The 19,506-nt window shown below is 42.1% G+C and overlaps 1 protein-coding gene across 13 annotated transcripts in view; it reads right to left on the reverse strand.

The window, feature by feature from the left end:
• SVIL (supervillin) overlaps nucleotides 1–19,506 on the reverse strand; it is a 131,329-nt gene that overhangs the window by 63,478 nt on the left and 48,345 nt on the right. For 12 of the 13 annotated variants that reach the window (XM_021385507.1, XM_021385502.1, XM_021385505.1 and 9 more), the window contains one exon: nucleotides 3,552–3,618. Coding sequence is in view for 8 of the 13 variants with exons in the window: in XM_021385500.1 (XP_021241175.1) it covers nucleotides 3,552–3,618 (67 nt within the window). In the remaining 5 variants the exon portion in view is untranslated. Of the gene's footprint in view, nucleotides 1–3,551; nucleotides 3,619–7,579; nucleotides 7,662–19,506 lie in introns of all 13 variants that reach the window. The other variant, XM_021385499.1, reaches the window with a different exon arrangement.

The raw sequence follows: 19,506 nt of genomic DNA on the forward strand, positions 1-19,506 counted from the left end.
GAATCCTTGTAAATTAACAGCACAGTAACATCCACCACTGTCCCCGAGTCACATATGAATTTCCAAGGGAAAAGTCATATGGAATCATGACTAGTACTAGCATATTGATCATAAAAAGAATGACACTAGTGGATGGCTTGTGGTTTTTCATCAAACTTTCAAATACTGTAAACTAGTTCAGTTCCCTTTTGCCACTTTATCCAAACTGTTCCAAAAACTCTGAAGCTAGAGATCCTTTAATTGTCGCCTAAGTGTCTCTCACTGGGCTTACATGCATTTGTTCTCTTGCCAGCATAGTTAGTTATGCTACTCCTTAACAGAAGTTTCCACGTTTACTCAGTTTTTTTTCAATACAGGCTCTCCCAGTTTCATTGATCATCATTAAAAAATATTCTCTGTAAGTCATCTTTTTTGTATAACAGTGATCAGAACTGGAATGTTTTAACTCTAGGCCTGGCTCTGTTAATGGCCTGTAAAAACAGGACTTTTAATGGAGAAAGCATGATTATGTGACCAGCTAGATGAATGATGTGCTCTACAATGTTTGCCTTTTTATAACTACACCATATTAATTGCTCAATCCCACATGAGAAACTAATATGCCAAGGCTTTACTTTCATCAGTTGCAAGTGACAGAAAAATTTATCAGCCCCCAATGTATGACTTTGCACTTAGTATTATTACATTACATCCCTTTTTTCATTCGTCCTCAAGGTCACCGAGTTCCTCCTGCATGTGAGCTCCTTCCTCCTTTGTACTGAGGGTGGCTTCCAGCCTCTGCTCATTGGCAGATTTCATTAAAATTCTTGTAATAATCACAATCACAAACTTCTTAAACTTCACCTTACTGGGCTATATGACAACCCAGGCGACCTGCTTCTCAAGTTTCCCAGTTTCCCCTGTGCCTCCTTTACCCTTTTCCTCGAGACACACTGTCAACATCTATTCATTTATTTTAATTGTCAACCGTTTTCATCTAGTGACTATTTTATCCACACAGGAGAATTTTTGTTTCTCCTCTTTGGGGGCAGTTGTGTGACATGCACTCTCACAATGCTGCAGGTAACACTGCTTGTTTTAAATACTTACACATTAGAAACAAAATGTTTTCAACCAATGTATCAATTATATTGCTTTCACTTGATCAGAGAATTCAGAGACAGGAGTACTGTTCTGAAGATGATGGTCTGCCCAAATAATTGGCTATTTATAGGTACGTATATAAAATTTGTTCTAAAAATGTATGTAGACATATTTAGGACATGTCACAGTATTCACTAAGAGCATTCATTAGGAACCTAAATTGAGTCAGAATTGTGTTAAAGCAATTCCAAGTCGTTTTAAAAGTAACAATTTGGGGAAATTATTCATAAGGGTTTAAAAAATACAATCAATTCCACATCAAGACTTGCCTTTTTCCCTCAAGGGGTTCTATCTAGATGTTGCCCTGTTTTATTAGTTTATCCAATAAAGGAGCAGGTGCATCATCAGTTTAGTTGCTTATGTAGGGTCAGACAGCCAATTAAGATTGCCAGGTACACTGTGCTTTCAAACTCATCCACTGCCCTTTTTTCCAAGCATCACAACTACATCTACTCATCCTTGTTTTCCTTAATTTCTCAAGTCATGCTACAAATGTAGGTGCAGGTTCTGATCAGAAGTACCAGAAGTTTCTGTACTTCACAGCTAGGCTATGATAATTCATGACTAAAGTAATTTAAAGCATATTTGGGTTTCTCTAAATCAAAAAAGAAAACCACCTACTTTCAGAAGTGGGGAAGAATGTCTTACTTCTTAAAGTCCCTGTTAAATTTGGGTATCACAGAGAATCACAGAGTTGTCTCTAGAGATCATCGAGTCCAACCCCCCGGCAAAGCAGGCTCCCTACAGTAGGCTGCACAGGTAGGCGTCCAGATGGATCTTGGACATCTCCAGAGAAGGAGAGTCCACAACCTCCCTGGGCAGCCTGTTCCAGTGCTCTGTCACCCTCACCACGAAGAAGTTCTTTCACATATTGGTGCGGAATTTCCTATGCTCCAGTTTATGGCCATCTCCCCTCGTCCTGTCCCCACAGACCACTGAAAAGAGGTTGGCCATAAAAGGTTGGACCAAAAGGGGAACTCCTCCTCTTTTGCTTGCCTGGAATATAGCCTGTGTTTATGGTTCATGAAATAGAATCAACAGCATGAGGTCCCACAAGTTCGCTTCATGGAGGATTTACATGTGGTTTGGCCTCAGGTTGCCAAGGAACTCATGCTCTACAATTTTCAGGAATTCATATGATTCCTATTAAAACACAGACAGTGTTTCACAATCTCAGTAGTTTTTCTTTAAAAATTATGTAGAATTGGCATTAGTAGAGCATGTGACAACCTTAGTAGGTATACTGCTCTTGCAGGTTCCAAAGTGCAGGCTCCTTCTATACATCAGGGATTCCAATTTGAAAATTTCATCTGCTGCAGTAGCAGCGTATGGTTTCTAAATAGCTGTCCCACTAACCTAGTTCCATGCCCAAAAGCAAGGAGAAGTTTGATCCAAATGCCACTGCTAAGACTGCTCTGGCTTCTGGATTAAAGCTACAGAATATAATGACATTTTTTGATTGAAAGACATACATGAAAATTCACTTGTATAACTGCCAGACATGGGCTTGGCATTCATTATTCTTTTCCTTCTCTACTTCCACTATTTCTTTCTCTGGATTCCTAAATAAAAGATCTGTTTCATGGTTGCATCTTTTTCCAGTAGCCTTATCCCAGTTTTCCCCTACCTCCAGACCATAAGACTATGCATCTCGTACACCTGCTCCCTGTTTCTCTACAATGCCTACAACACAGTATGGCAGGGAACCAGAAATGCTCAAAAAGTGCGTACTGATGGGAGGGGGTCCCACAGATGAAGTGGGGAGGGAACAGTGAAGGAATGTGACCTGCCACATTGCTTACCTAAGCACTGCAATACCTTACGCAGCCTCATGTGACCAGGCCTTAAGGCTGCAAGCATGAGGCAGCAATGCCCAGCAAGGAATCAACCACCTCACCCCTCTGTTCACCTGCAAGGTCCCCTTCTATATGCTGACAAAGCTGCCTGCACAACTGTACCAGTAATTCCCTCACCTCAACCACCTACTTTTCAGACTGATCAGCTTTACACACTGGTTCACTAGATGTCTGTACTGTGTCCGTGCCTTTCAGGAAAGTGGGGCTTTGAGCAACCTGGTCTAGAGGGAGGCATCCCTGCCTATAGCAGAGGGGTTGGAACTATATAATCTTAAACTCTTCCAACTCAAACCATTCTGTGACTCTATGATTCATTGCAGTGGTACAAGACACAGCGCAGTGGGACTCTTTCCTTAGCAGTACCAGTTGTAAATTTACACAGTTATTTAGGAGGCAGTTTTCAATAACTGTCCAGACCACAGCTTGGTCCCGCCAGAGAACCAAGAATCATTTCTACCAGCAAAAGAACAAGTGGAGATTCATGCCATGACTGCAAGTAACAATGATGCAACGAATCAACTTCACAAGGCAAGAAGACAAACTTGGCCTTACCTTAAGGCTCTCTTCCTATGGAGCAATCGCGAAGGTTTAAATCTAACCGAGTTTCCTTTGTCAAAATCTGTGAAATTAAAAAAAAAAAAAAAAAACATGCTTTAATAAATAGGGAACTTTTAGGAAACTAGCTTGTAACTTCCATCAATAGTCCTTTTCCACTGGAAAAGACTGTACAAAGGCCTTTCTTCTAGTCAAAGAGGCATAGGCTGGCATGCCCAAGGTGGTGATAAACCAAAGCCTTCCAAAAGTAAGTACAGATGGTAAAACATATGGCAGTTACATTAAGTATTGAAGCTTTCGATATTCAGTGTAGCACTGCAGCCTGGGGGTATCATTTAAACTGCTTGACTTGGTTTTCCCGCTTATAAAATGCACAGTAGATATGTTTATAAAACACTTTGATAATGAAAAATGCAGCAAGAGCCTTTATGGCTGCAGCCAGGCAATAGTCTAAAAACTGCATAATCACTGCAGAAATCAGAGATACCCAGCTGAGGGTTTGCTGTAGCAACATTATTACACCATCCATGACAAAAGCATTTCTGAAGGTTGACCACTGTTTGGAAGCTCCTGTTTTTTTACTGAGTAACCTTAGGACTTGTACTGTGTTCCATTCTGATAATAAATATGTTTACCTGAAAGCAAAATTACATGAGATGCAGCCTTAAATTCAAGAAGTACGTGTTACAAAGCCACTGGTTTCCAAACCTCTCTCTGAACCACAGCAACAGGCAATCTCCCCTCTCTCCCCACAAATGCAGCTTCCTCATTTCTGCACTCAAGAACATCACTGTATGTCTATAAATGATGACTGGTAGCAAGGGGGGAGGGGGACAGGGCACCAAACATCAGCTGCCTCCATTCAGCAGTGAGGATGCTATTAGGAGACCTCACAGAATGAAAGCCAGGAAGCAGGGTAGCCCAGTTTGTTACTGCTGCTGAAACAAACATGAAGCTACTACAAATGTACTGCCAGTGAGAAAATGGCTTTAAATCTCCATTTGCATTAAGTCAATTACCCCAAGACTCAAAATCAGTAAAGCACTTTTCACCTTATTCTTCAGACAAAAACTTCGAAACAATTCAAAAGCAGCAACAACCCTTTAAACTCTAATGCAGAGCTCAGATTTCACTATTTCAAGGAAGAGTTAACTGGCCAATATATTTTGTTATATGTTGTTGCATTATTTAAAAAAACCAAATTGCTTTGCAAGCAAGAATACACTTGTATTTTAAAATCTAGGTATGATGCTTATTATTTTTGCAGAAAGGGTTTAAAAAAGCTTATTATAGCTGACAACATGAGCCCAAATTTAGAAGATGCACATTTTCTCAATGGCTTTCAAAACTTTTTCTCCCTCCTTTGCTCTTCCATTTCTTTTCCTCTGTCACCTTCCCAGGTCCACAGGTTTTTTTTTTAAAAAAAGTTTAACTTATATATAAGGAGGCTTAAAATGTGCAAAAGGGCATTTTTTGGCATTTGCTGCAAGTTACTGTAAATTTCAAGCAATTGTGCTAATAGCATTCTTCAGTGTTAATAAGCAACTTTTTCCTGTTTTTCTTACTGTTCGCTTTCTCCCCCCAAGTATATGGAGAATAAAGCACACAGATTACACAGAAACAGCTTGTCAGACCAAACAGGGTATTTTAGGGAACAAGAGTATTAATGGTATATAAATCACTGCATTTTACACTAGAACATTAGAAATAAAATAATACTGCATACTGTAAGTATCTCTAAAAGGGCCAGATTTACATTACTGTGAGCACAGTATGCCACAGCTTAACAAGCCCAGCTCAGTATCAGTTCAGTTAATCAGAACCAGGCATATCTTAAGCACACAGCCATTCCAACAGGACAACCACCCATCCTATAGTTTCTGGCACTAAAACAGCTGTCCACCACAGAGCCCTCAAGCAGACCACAGAGAAATGCTCGTTTATCCTGGCAAAAAACAAAGAGGGGATATGAGAGGGGAAGAAGGCAGCTTTCATTGCTGCACTGGGAAAGGAGCTGCTCAGATGGGCACACAAGCTTTTCTGACTCTTGCTCCCCATTAAACGCACATAGTAATATTCATACATACCATATTTATAATACTTCAAAAACCTATTAAAATTCTGCTGTAATTTGTAGGGTAAGCTCCTCTCCTCCCACACACAAATAAACAGAGAACTACTATTTTATGAATTTCCTCCTGTTCAAATTAAACCCCATGTGGGAAGATTAAATTCCAATCAAACTTACTGACTGTAATATGGAAGCTTTAAGATTAAATACAAGAGCACAGACAAGAAAGTAAAAACAATTCTGCCTCAAAAGGAAATAAATAAGCCCAGAAAACGAACACTGGTCTTATTTCAATGGTTAATTTAAAGAAACCTTCATAATACCTGACACACAGAAAGAAAATCATTGCAACATCATTTTGTCCCTTCTTTTACTGCAGTATAAACATACACATAACCCTATTAACAGAATTTTAAATATTTGTATTTAAAATTGAGAGTGTATTTACTGAAGTGTAAATCGAACTTGCTCACAAGTTTAACCATTTCTTCAGTCTTCTGCCCTCCCCTCCCCTCCCCAAGGATACAAACTACCAGATAAAACCACTGTCCCCAGATTACTACATAGGAAATTAAAAATGCTGAATTAAAAAAAAAAAAATCCAGATGCAACCTTGCATTGCTATTTGCTATATTTAAAGGCCCTAAGTCGGTGGCAAGCTAAGCTAATTAGAAGATCCATCTAATCGGATCTTTCAAAAGTGTCCTTTAGGAAATAATGAAACAGCCGAAGTGACTAACTGCATACTGATCACTAAAGTAGCTCATGTAGCTGAAGGAGATTCAGTCAAACAATATTTACACATACAACCGTACGAGAGATTAAAAGCACACAAATAAACTGCATTTTCCTCTATCTACTTGGAACTCTTACCTTGCTCCTCAGAGTGTTTAACATTTCCCAAATAGCTGGAGATCCAAGGATTTCGGAACATGGTTGTACAAACAAAGGATTCAGCAAAGAGAAACTACAACAGCAGCTAATTCCCAACCAGCCACAGCCCTAGGCCTGTCTGAGCAATATCATGTAGAGCTTTTTTCACAGCACAGGACTGGAGCTGTCAGGCTACCGCGTCCCGGAGAGTACAGTAAATGCATAGCAATAGGCTGCAAGCCGGAGCAGCTCAAGCCAGTAATCAGATTACAAACAGAAATTAGGCACATGAATGCTAAAACAGATTGGGCAATGGTGATTGGAAGATTTATAATATCACCACTTCAAAGATGCAGCCAAATCACACGTTATATTTCTGCAAAATAAATGCAGAACACCTAAATCCTCATATAGAAAGAAAGAATTCTGCATAAAGAGGAATAATGCCTCCCCATCTCTGATCAGGATAAACTGCAATGCTTGCTGAAGAAAAACTGCATCCAGGCTGCCAAAAAATGGACTCTGTTAATCATATCATTATGCTAAACGTTTTGCCCAACTATTAGTTGGAACGTTTAAAACAGACAAGATTTATGGATAACATGTGAGCAAAACTACTGGTGGGGGTGGGGATTTAAGAACAGACACTGCAGCTCAAAATATTTTAATTTGAGACAGAAGGTGTAAAATTGCACAAGTACTGTCTGTCTAGCTACCATTTTTTTATTAAACAGATTTGATGGATTTTCAATCCAAGAGAGGAGTCACAATCCTTTACAGTGCATTGTGGAAGTCTGGAAACGTTTGTTCAAAATGGGGCAAGAGCCCTGGCTCAGCCTTCCACAGCTCTACATGATCATCCCAGACAACCACCCAGTACATAAATACCTGACCGAGACAGACCCACACACTTAACCCCATCCAACCGAAGGCAGAAGCTGCCTGCTGGCTTCCCTGTCCCAAACACACTTATTCGTTACCTTCGGAAAGATTTCAGCCCGCAGCAGCCAACTCAGCACAAGGATGAGATTGTTAGGACACTGAAAAGGTCCTAGAAACAGAAGTTCTTAACTTTGCTTACCCGTTTTTATGATATATATTATATCAGATCCCTGATCCATGCTTGAAATCTCCACGTACCAGCAAAAATATAAGCACCAATGCTGTGAAAGAGAATCCAGAACTACAAGTGAAAAACATAATCGATGAAAAAACTAATGGTATTAGTTGGCTCACTGTGAAGCTGTAGTGAAGCTCTCTAGGTCATCAAAACTACAGCTTTTCATGCTAACAGGTTCTTGCAATGTACATAAGAACATGCACTCCATACTGTCTAATGTTACTGCCATTTTTAATTATTACTAATCTTGAGTGGCCTTAACAGAAGCATGATCATTGGTTGATCTTTCAACTGTGTAGAGTTCCCTCAAGGAAGAGTAGTCCAACACATATGATGTGTCATTGAAGCCTCCCAGTTTCCCAAGTAATACATACTCTGATCAAAAGTATCTGATGGTATGCACCATGTTTTTTTCTTTGCTTGTAACCTTACTAGCTCTTGCATTTAACTCTAACCACCACAGCACTATCACACAGAAAGGGCCCAAACACTGCTGTGCTCTGTAGACCAGTTGTACCAGGCCTAGAAAATATAAAAGCAGTGACAAAAAAATGTAATCAGTCAACACTTGTTGAAAACTTGCCATTAACCTGAAAATCTACTTTATGGCCCAGACATACATGCCCATACGTGCTTAAAACACAAATGAGACAGTGAGTGCAGAGGTAACACAAACTGCTAGTAACACCTACTTTGGACATTATAGACTGAACCATGCTTCTGTGAATACTACTTGTATGAATATTTCTTGTTTGATCTCATGAAATGAACACATTACTTACTACCTATCCCATTTTTAAGCACCTGTAACTCATTTGGTACACAATAAGGGAATTTTGTGATTTTATAATTTGATAAATCTCATGGCCACGGTCTTTAGAAGGGTTGGAGAAGAAGTTAGATTTGACAGCTCAGCTTTAGTGGTCCACTGGTATGACTACAACAATAGTAAACATTCCCTTCTATTTTTTGTGTATGCTTTTCTGAAAGTACCAGAGCAAAGACTCTGCCTATTGAAGAAGGCTGGCCAAGCACAAACATCACCCCCACGCCTGTGCTGTCCCATAAGGCAGAGGAGATGGGTGCACTGTTGCATTTGCAGAGGGAAGGGCAGGCTTCCATGTCTCACTGCTGTATGTCATCTCCAAGATTTTGTCCCCAGCATCCTTCTGGTGAATGAGGTGCAGAAGGTAAAGCACACAGAAGCGTGGAAAGATGGAAGATCTCCTGATACTGTGCACAGTCTACAACTCTAGGGTCACATCAGCTCCCCCTGAAGACAAAGGCTGTGTGCCAATGCTGCTACCAATGTTAAAGGTCTTTAAGTCACAAGGAGCTGGAGCCTTAGGATACTACACCAATGCTATGCACTTCACACAGGTCAGTGGAAGCATACATCTTTGCTTACTCCTGCCTTTCCATCAAAAACACGCATCTCAAAATGTCTCTTGTTGGAAGAGAGATCTCTGTGCTGATCCTTAATAGGATCTTTAGGAGTGGAGAAGACACGTTGGTAAAAACAGCAAGTCAGCAGGGCCAAACAGTTGTATGAAGGATGTATTGGATTTAGGTTTTTGCTGCCTGTTTGGAAACAGTGGGTTTGAGAGGAAGTCTTTCCCAGAAGAAAAGAAATCCATCTCTGAGTACTTGAGGAAGGAAGGACGAAGAGTCTTTTCTCCTTTAAAGCAATCCAGTCTCCAAGACCTAGAAGTATGCTCAGCGAAACTACATTATCAAGGCTGTTGCAAATCAGTAGTAATGTTCTTGTCCTCTCCTGCCATCATTAATTCCTGAGCTTTTGTAGCCTCCAACATAAGCAAACAGAAAAAGAACAACAGTTCGGCTGTTGGAAAGGGGGGCAAACCCAGCTGGATGTCAAGTTTGCAGTCATCTGGGCAAAGAGCTGGAGGTTAAGCACGCATACATTTCCAGTCTGAGACTGCTCATGAAAGACCAGCTGGCAGCTAAATGCTGTTCCGAAGCTTCCCACAGGAAGAGAAGGAAAATATCTTCCTTTTGTCTGGCAAAACTAATCATTGTAATCAAAGTTGGGAGTTTAAACAGCTTGCAAAGCTGTTCCCAACTTACAGGGCTGCCAACCCCAAAGCACTGGAGAGTTATGAATCAGGTCCCACTAAGATCAAGCCTTTTTATTTCTAAATTTTGATCACGTATGAATTTATATTTAGATGTGTTTCTCTGCAATAAGGAGAACCAGATACTTTGTTGTGACTTGCAGTTATGATAAAAACAAAAATCAAAGAAGCCCATGACAGCTGTTTGAAGAAAGTCTAAAAATAAAAAAAATCAAGAATGCTGAGGGGAAAAAAAAACAAAAACAAACCACCACAGTGATTGCAAAGAAACTTTCAGCAAAAATGCTAGTTAGGTAAACACGAGACCAAGCAGCATGGAAAACTGAGATGATCTGTATAAACAAGATGATGAAATAATATTTGCATCTACGCTTCATGGGATAAGGTCTAAAGGAGCTCATGAATTTTATTCCACTGTTCTGCTCCTGGATAGGGGCAGAGTGCACTTGGAATAGCAAGTCCAAGTAAGCAGTGCTGAGATCTGAGAGGCTGTGGATGATCTCAGGAATGAAGGTTAGAAGAGAGGGCTAAATCAGACCACTCTTTTCCATCTCTCCATCTGACCTTCCCAGCCTCCAGGCCACGCACGCACCCAAGCACACACTGATGGTTTTCAGCCTGTGGGTACATATTTCTAAAGGTAAGTGCCAGGGCACTAGGAGAACCTCCCTTTTCTTATCTCTCCTTCCCCCACTCTCCAGCAAATTCTGCCAAGGTTTTCAAGAAATCATTTAACCTAAAGCTCAAGACACATCAAAAATCTAACAGAAGATAACTTACATAGTATAATCACTTAACAACAAGTTATAGTCTCAAGTCATCTTCAAGTATCCTTGCCTGCAAATACAGCGTATCTGGGATTGGCAGTGCCAGTGGGTTTTGTCATCTCCACCCAAAGCCCCTGTACACAGACAAGTGAAGTTCTTATTTCCTGAATGAAGTAATTCATAAAAGATTTGAACGAGGATGAAGTTTCCTCACATGGTACCATCCCTCCAGCAGGAATCAAGTTTAATCCTTTTCACTTTTCTTTTTTGCACTTCCACCGTGCAACAGTTTTCAAATAATTATTCTGTCAAGAAGATGTCTGCTGTTTGGCTACTGACTGTGTTTTGGACAAGTCTTCAAATAAATGTCAAGATCACATCACTTGTGTGACAATTTAAAGCAGGTCACACACAAAGATCAAAAAGCTGAATTAGTATGGGTCACACAGAGAACTAAGCTTTTTTTTAGTGTAAGGTGACAGATTTGTTAAAAATATAGATCACCTTTTGGTACTGAATATTTAGTAATGTTCTGGAAAATGCTATTTTCTATACGTACTCTAAGAAAACCTTTCAGACTGATTACTATTTGAGATTTAACAAAATCTCAGTTGAGCCATTAATTCTAGCAGTTAATTACTCCTAAAAGGAGATTCTAGTATCTTTCAATCTGCAACACATTTCTTATTCTGAAATGCAAAGGTGATTCCCACTGACATTCCCACAATTTGGATCACTGTTCATTAAACCCTACGTCAAGACTGCAGCATATTTAAACACCTTCAAGGTTTACCTCTTTAACAGTAGGCTCAGTCTAGACCAGCTCCTGGGAGGATGCTGAAAGACCACACACTCCTCTCACTTGTGGTAATCAGACACACCAGTGAGGCATATCCAACTTGAATCTGACCTGATATCTGCCAGCCTGAAGCTGTAAAAGAGCAGTGTGGACCATTGGGGATGGACTGAGCAAACTGCTGGAAACAAGGGATAAGGGAGGAGCTCCTGTCCCAGCAGGATGTGCAATTTGTATGACCAAGCAGCCCAAGGACTTTGAGGAAGAGTTTTGCCTAGCAAAATAATAGCTAAGCATTTTGCACCAGAGCCTGATGAAAAGCAGCTGCAGTTCAGATTCTAGAGGCACAGGGTCAGCCTCTGCAAACACCCTACATCGACATCATGCCATAGGCAGCAGCCTCTTGTTTACTAGTGTGGTGGATGACAACTTTGCTGTTGCAGCGACCAAAGGTACAAAAGAGGGACTGCTTGCAGGGCTCCTGTTCTCCTAACAAGTTGTCTACAAGAGGTTTCCCCATCTTGTGCCACCCCCAGTCTCTTCCATCTCCAGAAAGCTTTCACCAGATTGCAACACAACCAGCATAGGGCTGTCTCCTTGCCTGCAGCAACAAGTGGTCCTGGGCACTTAAGTGACATTAAAAGCACGGCCATGCTACCAAGATTCCTCTTGGCTTCTCCATCCGCTCGCATTTAAAGTCCAAAAATGGAGTAGAGAGGCGTGCATACCACAAGGGAGAATTTATAACAAAGTTCTTTGGCTCTTCTCGATAGTCATCTAAGGAAGGCACTGATTTTGTTTACCACGGTGATGTGATATTTCACAGGCCACTTCATAGCCCAGCATACTTGAAATATAACTCATTTTTAAGCCTCAGGCAGAAGACAATTTTGCAGACAACAAATCTAGATCCAGCTCCAATCCTGTTTATAGAATGTTGCAATGCTTTCCCAGAAAATTAGATACTCAGTAAAAAGAAAAAGAAAACAAACCATATGCTCTATTCTGGTGCTGATGGTCAAGGTGACACAGCTCGAGTACAAGCTCTGCCACTGAAAATAATGTCACTCTGAATAAGCACATACATGAGGTTTAATTTGCATCCAGCACTGCTAAGCACAAATTCATGAAGAAAGGAAATCTGTTTAGCACAGTGACGCTGCAGTTCTGGAGCAACTTCTCTGGAGAGCAGATTTAAATTCAAAGCAGCCAAGACCTTTTCTCTCTATTGCCCTCATATGTTCCCAAGCTCCCTACAAAGACTCCAGGTGTGCGCAGTGCTCAGTGGGGTGCTGATCACTAACAGCAAGGCAATCAGCGCCAAACCTGAAGAGCCTTACCAGAGCTGCACAGCACCTGGCTGTACTGAGCTTTCTAACTCTAGGGGGATTTCACTGATGGAATAACACAGACTTTTATTTTTTTTTTAAGCCTTTGTCCACATAAAAGTCAGCTTTTTAAGGGGAGTATGATAAAACCTAGTCAATCCCTGGTCTGTACACAGACAACAGGTGTCAGCACTCCCCCTCTCCTGGGAACAGGACCATTGCTTTAGGCAACGAAAAAGAAAACAGCTGTTCAATGAAGGGCATAACTGCACAAGAAGAGAGCAGAAACAGTCCTGAAGTCACCGAAACAAAACCAAATACTCCTCTTAGTTCAAGTGTATGCCTAAAATCACACAGCATGACAAAGAATCAACACAGACTTTAAAAGGCCACCGCAAATCATTCAATATGTGGGATAACAACGTGAATCTTAGAGTATAACCAAGCCTGTGAGAAATACTTCAGGAAAGAGAGCTGCAACTACAAGCATGTACACAGGAGGATTTTCTGAGCTATCTCTAGCACGATGCAGCTCCTCCAGGCACAGTACATGGCAGTACTGGGCCATGTCTCCCGGGGCCTGGGCTGGATCTGTTCCGGGCTGCGCACTCCTTGCCACCCTGCAGCACATCCTGTCCCCAGACACCATCGCTGCAGCCTAATAAGGCCAGGCTGAGCTACAGGCTGCCTTGTGGGTCACCCAGTGCTTACCTTGTGGCCGCCCGCCCATCCCAGGCCTCCACAGCACAGGGCGGGAAAAGTAGCAACCACAGCTTGGGGTGAGCTATGGGCAGCACGAGCCCATGGTGGCTGTGGGGTGGCTTTCCATACAGCACCATTTAGGATCTCTAGCTGCAGAAATAATGGGGTTTCTCACTACACTAATTGCTCAGAAGTAGGCCAGCAGTGCGGGTGCAGGCAGCCACCAAGCAGGTACTTGTCAAGCACGAAAACCAAATGAACAAGATAAAAGCAAATCACAGACACTCATTTGAACACTACCATTGAATTATTTAACACTGCTGATCAGTTATGGTGAGATTTGTTGCAATTCAGACAGATGGTTTCAGAAGTAATGATCTGCTCTCCCCAAAATAACTACCTAGCAAAAAAATCTGCTTCTCCTGCTTGGTGTCTCTCCTGTAATGCTGGCTAGCTCCTCCCTCACACCTCTCCCAAGGTAATTGCAAGAGGCTAGATTTGGACAGCTCTCCTCTTCCACAGAGCTCAGGCTGCGCAGGAAGCACAGAACCTGCCCGAGGCTGAGCCAGGCCACGGAGCACAGGTCACCTCCGCCTGCTGCTACCAGCCTCTGCTGTCAGCAGACAGCACTTCAGTGCAGACACAGCTCCACGCCCTGTCTGGCACAGAGCAGTAAAATACAGAGGCAGTTCAAATGCTACTTGTACCCTGATATTTCTAAAATTGGCATCCAATCTTCTAAGTGCTCTCCTGCCTTGAATGAAGCATCACTGGTGAGCACACTGCTGAGAATGCAGTCTGGCTGTCCCATCAGTACGCATCTGCGGGGCACATAGGAGGCACTGCAGGAGGATGCTGCAGGGAACAGGGGTGCTGTCTGCTGCCTTGGGAAATTTAGTCCTTGAAATTTGGAACTCAGTCCCACAGCTCTGAAGGACTGAAGAAGCACTGCTCTGAAAGGCCACACTCCCTACCCAATGCTAGATGTATGTAACAGTACATTTAAGGGTGATGCTTCTCACAGCTAGAAAGACCTCCAACACAGTGATTAAAACTAAGCCATGATCATCACCCCAGTGAAAGAAATCAAGCTGCCACAGGTATGCCCAGTTCCCACAACAACACCCAGTTTCATACTGTTAGATCGAAAGGGAGAGCATGTTTGGCGACTTGCTCTTTCAATAGTGTGCATTAAGCAATACAGCTGTGAATCATGCTGGCAGTATCTAAGCTCAGCCATTATCATCTCAGGTTGAAGCTGTGCCCAGATGCACTCACAGACCCTGGCTCAGAACTGCTGATTTTCTGCTAAAATACGCCTCACTAATCCAAAGAAATAGGGCACATTGAAAAAAGGGTCAGGAATGATTACACACCAGTAGTTCTAAAAATAAGCCAACTCACTTTGTGTCCAATTTGCTTAGATCAGCAGCACAGTATGTTCTCATTACTATTTAATGTTAATAATAAAAGCTGTACAAAAGTAAATAACTCACAGGGAACGAGATGGATTGGTGTGTGCTTGCATTCGACAGATCTGTCAACAAAGTCTTACAAAGACTAGCACTGCACTATGGAAGTCAGTCACAGTTAACACAGACAAAACCTACCAGGCTTGCACTACTTTCTGACAGAAATGGGTTTCAAGACTTCAAGATTTTTCTAGTCTCTCAGAATACGCACTAACAAACTGCAAGTACCAGGGGGAACTCCTTCTTTTTGATTAAAAAGGAGAATCTCCATCAATTCAGACACATTCAGAAAGCCACTGTGGCACTCTCACAGGTGATTATTTGGGACCTGTTAATTTAGGGCCATTTGTACAACTGCACACTAGAAAATGCTTTCAAAAGGCTTTTATGCTTTTGCAGTTTTAATTTCAAATGGAGGTAAAGTAATAGCTGCCATTTTCCCCTTCTAACACTCCCACAGTCCATCTTAGCTCACAGACATTAAGAATTTCAAAAATTGCACTTTAGGTAGAAATTTTGGGGACTGGTTAGAAATATGGGAGTATCTTCTCCATTGTGAGTAAGATAGTGAAAAAAAAAAAAAGGAACAAATTTAATTAACATTTTTGTGTCTGTATGCTGATTATCTTAAAAGCAAAAGGACACCTGCCGGGTACAGAAGTCAGCCCCACCACGAAGCATGGCTTTTTCATTGCTCAGGACAAAGCACAGCTTTTTGACTCAGCTATACCTAACTGGTACAGAGCTAGGAGTGAGAACTCTATCCTCTTCAAGAATAAAGCTGGAAGGCAATTTCAGCAAAATCTATGCATATCAAAGCTGACACCGAAAGAACAGAGTAATGAATGACTCACACAAGTCCTCTGCTTTAAAATAAGGCTGAATAGGTATGTTTTGTTTCCCTATGCTCCCCCACCAAGCCAGGCCACTTCCTCCAGTGACCTGACAGAAGTAAACTCCCACCCCAGTCCACATGAGAGGAAATACATCTGCCACATAACCAACAGCTATGTGTTGCAGGCACATCTTTGGACTGAAGACAAATGGGGGTTCAGTGAAATAATGCGAGGTTCTTTCTCTGATTTAAAGATGCTCCAAGATTAAATGCAAAATATCATTGCTTTGTTCAAATGAAATGTAGTGAGCAGAGAAATCAGAGATCCTACAAATGAAAGAATGAGGACAGATATATGGGAAGTTGAGAGGTTCATTATGCTTTCCCCAAAAGAGTCCCCAGGGCACCTAGAGAACATAAAGTGGACATCTCTTAAGACTGCTCTGCTGCTCCACACCTCATCCCACATGGGGAATTCAGCTGCCCCAGATTGCACCAGTCTTCCTGAGATTAAAAACTGCCATTCCCAGCCACACTCCTTTCACTCCCCTAGTTCTCACCCTTGCCAGTTCCTCTCTTCTGGCTTTTATTCTTGCTGCTTTCTTTATACTTCCACCTTCCTCCTGCATCCCCATCCTATTGGTAATCCCACTACATTTGTGTTCATTAGTGCTTTCCAATTTACTTCCACTTTTCCCCTGTCTCTTCTCTAGCTCCTACTGCAGACTTCCTCATCATACCCAGTCCCACCTCCATGGCTCTTTTCACCTCTGCTCCAAACCAGGCCACCTTCTCAAGCAGGGTTTTGCTTTCCTTCTCTAGGTCCAGTCCAGTAGACTCAGTACTGACCCTCCCATTCAGTAGGTGAGATCTGCATGTGGGAAACTGAAGGTATGCTGAGCTACAGCATTTGTGAGAGCTGAAGCAACTCAGAGCATACAAAGTTCAGCTTCAGCAGCAAGCTACAGAGCATGCCAACAACTGCAGGTCATGGTGTAAGCATGCAGATAATCTTGGACACTTTTTTTTTGCAGGTAAATTCCCTTCATCAGTCAACTTGCTTGTCCCATGAATAGCACCATAGGAATGCTGTGCTGATGGAAGAGAGGTGCTAAGCATGTGTAATGGAAAAAGAGACAGCCCTTAGAGGAAAGAGAAGAGCCAGCTTGAACAAATTAGAGTTGGAAAGAATGAAGGACTCTGAACATCTTGATGGCCACCAGTTATTACAGTAATACAGTAACAACCAGTTACAGAGAAAGTTTTATATTGCTGAGACTGGACTAGGTCCTTGCAAAGGCAGACCTTATAGCCACAGTTTTAAAAATATACCTACAGCATTACTTGTCCCAAAGAGAGGAAAAACACTCCCGAGAAGCAGAACATTATCAGGTAAATCACAGACACACACAGCACAGTGCTTCTTAACCCACAGGGCACAGCAGGACACAGACCCATGCCAGATGATGCTTCAAACCCACACTCACCAGGGCACGTCACGTGTGGCTTCAGCCTGCTGCTAAGCAAAGTGTTCCGCCAGCTCAGGCAATGCAGCAGCAACACGCAGCTACCTTGGGACAGAGCTCAGCGTGGACTGTAAAACCCAGCAGGGAAACAGTGCATGTGCTGCAGCAAGACTTCCCACCCACTACATCTGCCCCAAATCCAAGTCCTAGCAGTCTTGGGGAACAATCATAGAATCACAGAATCACCAAGTTTGGAAAAGATCTCTAAGATCATCCAGCCAACCATCCACCTCTCACCAATGTTTCCCACTAAACCTTGTCCCTCAGTACAACATCTAAACATTTCTTGAACGCCTCCGAGGTTGGTGACTCCACCACCTCCCTGGGCAGCTCGTTTTAGCACCTGACCACTCTCCTGGAGAAGAAGTATTTCCTAATGTCCAACCTGAATCTCCCTGCTGCAACTTGAGGCCATTCCCCCATCCTATTGCTAGTTACATGGGAGAAGAGGCCAACCCCCACCTAACCACAACTCCTTTCAGGCAGCTGTAGAGATCAATAAGGTCACCCCTGAGCCTCCTCTTCTCCAGACTGAACAATCCCAGTTCCCTCAGCTGCTATATATAAGGCCTGCGCTCCAGACCACTCACAGCTTCACTGCCCTTCTTTGAACAAGCTCCAGGGCCTCAATGTCTTTCTTGTAGTGAGAGGTCCAAAACTGAACACAGTACTCGAGATGCAGACTCATCAGGACTGAGTACAGAGGGATGATCACTTCCCTGCTCCCGCTGGCAACACTTCTGATACAATGAGAGGTAGCGACTTGTGGGGAATATTAGGGTACATCAACCCTGAGAAATTCTGTTGTTAAAACGCCCATCATCCGTCAAGCCATCTCAGCCACAGCTAACTGTACCCTCAGTTCCTGATCCAAGCACTGTACTGTAGCCTTATACAAACTTCAGCACTTTTAACAGGACACGTATGGGGCAGTCACACAAGAAATTCACAGAAACCCACCTCATTTATTGCTAGTGCCCTGCTCACAAGGCCGTCTTACTGCATGAGAACAGCCCTCCTTCCCACAGGAGGGAGCTGCCAGGAGCCATTTGGAAACTCTATTTCGGCACCAGCAGTACTGGCACGTTTAGTACTGAACTGATACATCAGCACTCCACACAAAGGATTTGGAGCCCCAAGCAAGATGTTTGTTTTCCTTACTGCCTTTCTACGCCTGGCCTGATTCTTATATGTGCTAATGGAAAAACTGAATAAAAAGAAAACATCAGAAAAGCTAGAGAACTCAGCAGTTTCTCCAAATAAATAATTTAAGAATTTGTATCATCCTTCAGCATACACATCTTGCTTGGACTTCAAGTTCTCAAATAGTCAAGTAGACAGAAAAAAAAGTCAAGACTAGAATTCAAGACATTCATGCTATCTTTTAAGTCTGTTGCTTGCCAATGGCTTCAAGTCAAACTACAGTAGTACTTTAAACTCCTATGGAAAGTATGTCCGCATTAAAACTCAGTACAAAAAACTTAAACATCCTGACAGCACGTGGCCGTGCATGAGATCACTATGAAAAGCTGCAGCATTTTCTTCAGCTCTTTATATTTTCGTTTCCTGGGAAGTCTGAAACCATAATCAGCAGCTTATACCCAAAGTCTATATTTCAGACAGCACAGACTGGAGAAAGTCCAGGAGTTGCATTAGCTCACGATATGCAGTAAAATAACACAACCCTATCCAAGAAGATCCAGAGAACTAGAATGCTATTTAACGTAGGCTGAACAAAACTAGAAGACGGCTCTTAGAGAGGACACTGTATAGGGATTTTGCTTGGAAAGCATAATTTCATTTTTATAGTCAAATTCACACTTTTCTCCCTCGAGAGAGGAAAAAAACATAATATTAAAGACTTTAACATATGTAAGTTCTCAAGTTCTCAGATCTATTTTTTGGAGCTTTTTTGATTGTCAAAAATTATCTTTATTTCTTGCAAGTCGTTACGAGGAACAGTATGAGTGCATTCACAGTTTCTGATATTTCAAGGTAGGGCTTTGTTTCAGCTATAGGCTGTAAGAAAATGTTCTGTTAGGATGAACACAAAACTCGTGATGGGAAATGTCCTATTAACCCATTCTGTCTTCTCATCCTGTAATCGGGAAGCAAAGAGAAACAGAAGGGAAACAGGTTGGTAAGTAAAATTGAAAAATGACTTCCAAACATAGAAAGGCAGGGAAGAGAAAGGAGGAGACTGAAGGATGCCAAGGTGAATCAGCACCAGGAACGCCAGAAATCTCCATTGGTGTACAGCGCTGCCTGTTTTATGTAAAAAGTTGTGCAGCTGTTTCTTTGTGTTAGTGATACACTGGCAGTCTCTGTACTTTTTGTTCCAAAGGGTGAAAGTGTGCCATTGAGGG

Source organism: Numida meleagris, chromosome 2 (assembly GCF_002078875.1).
Source record: "Numida meleagris isolate 19003 breed g44 Domestic line chromosome 2, NumMel1.0, whole genome shotgun sequence".
In the NCBI taxonomy this organism is placed as follows: Eukaryota; Metazoa; Chordata; class Aves; order Galliformes; family Numididae; genus Numida; species Numida meleagris.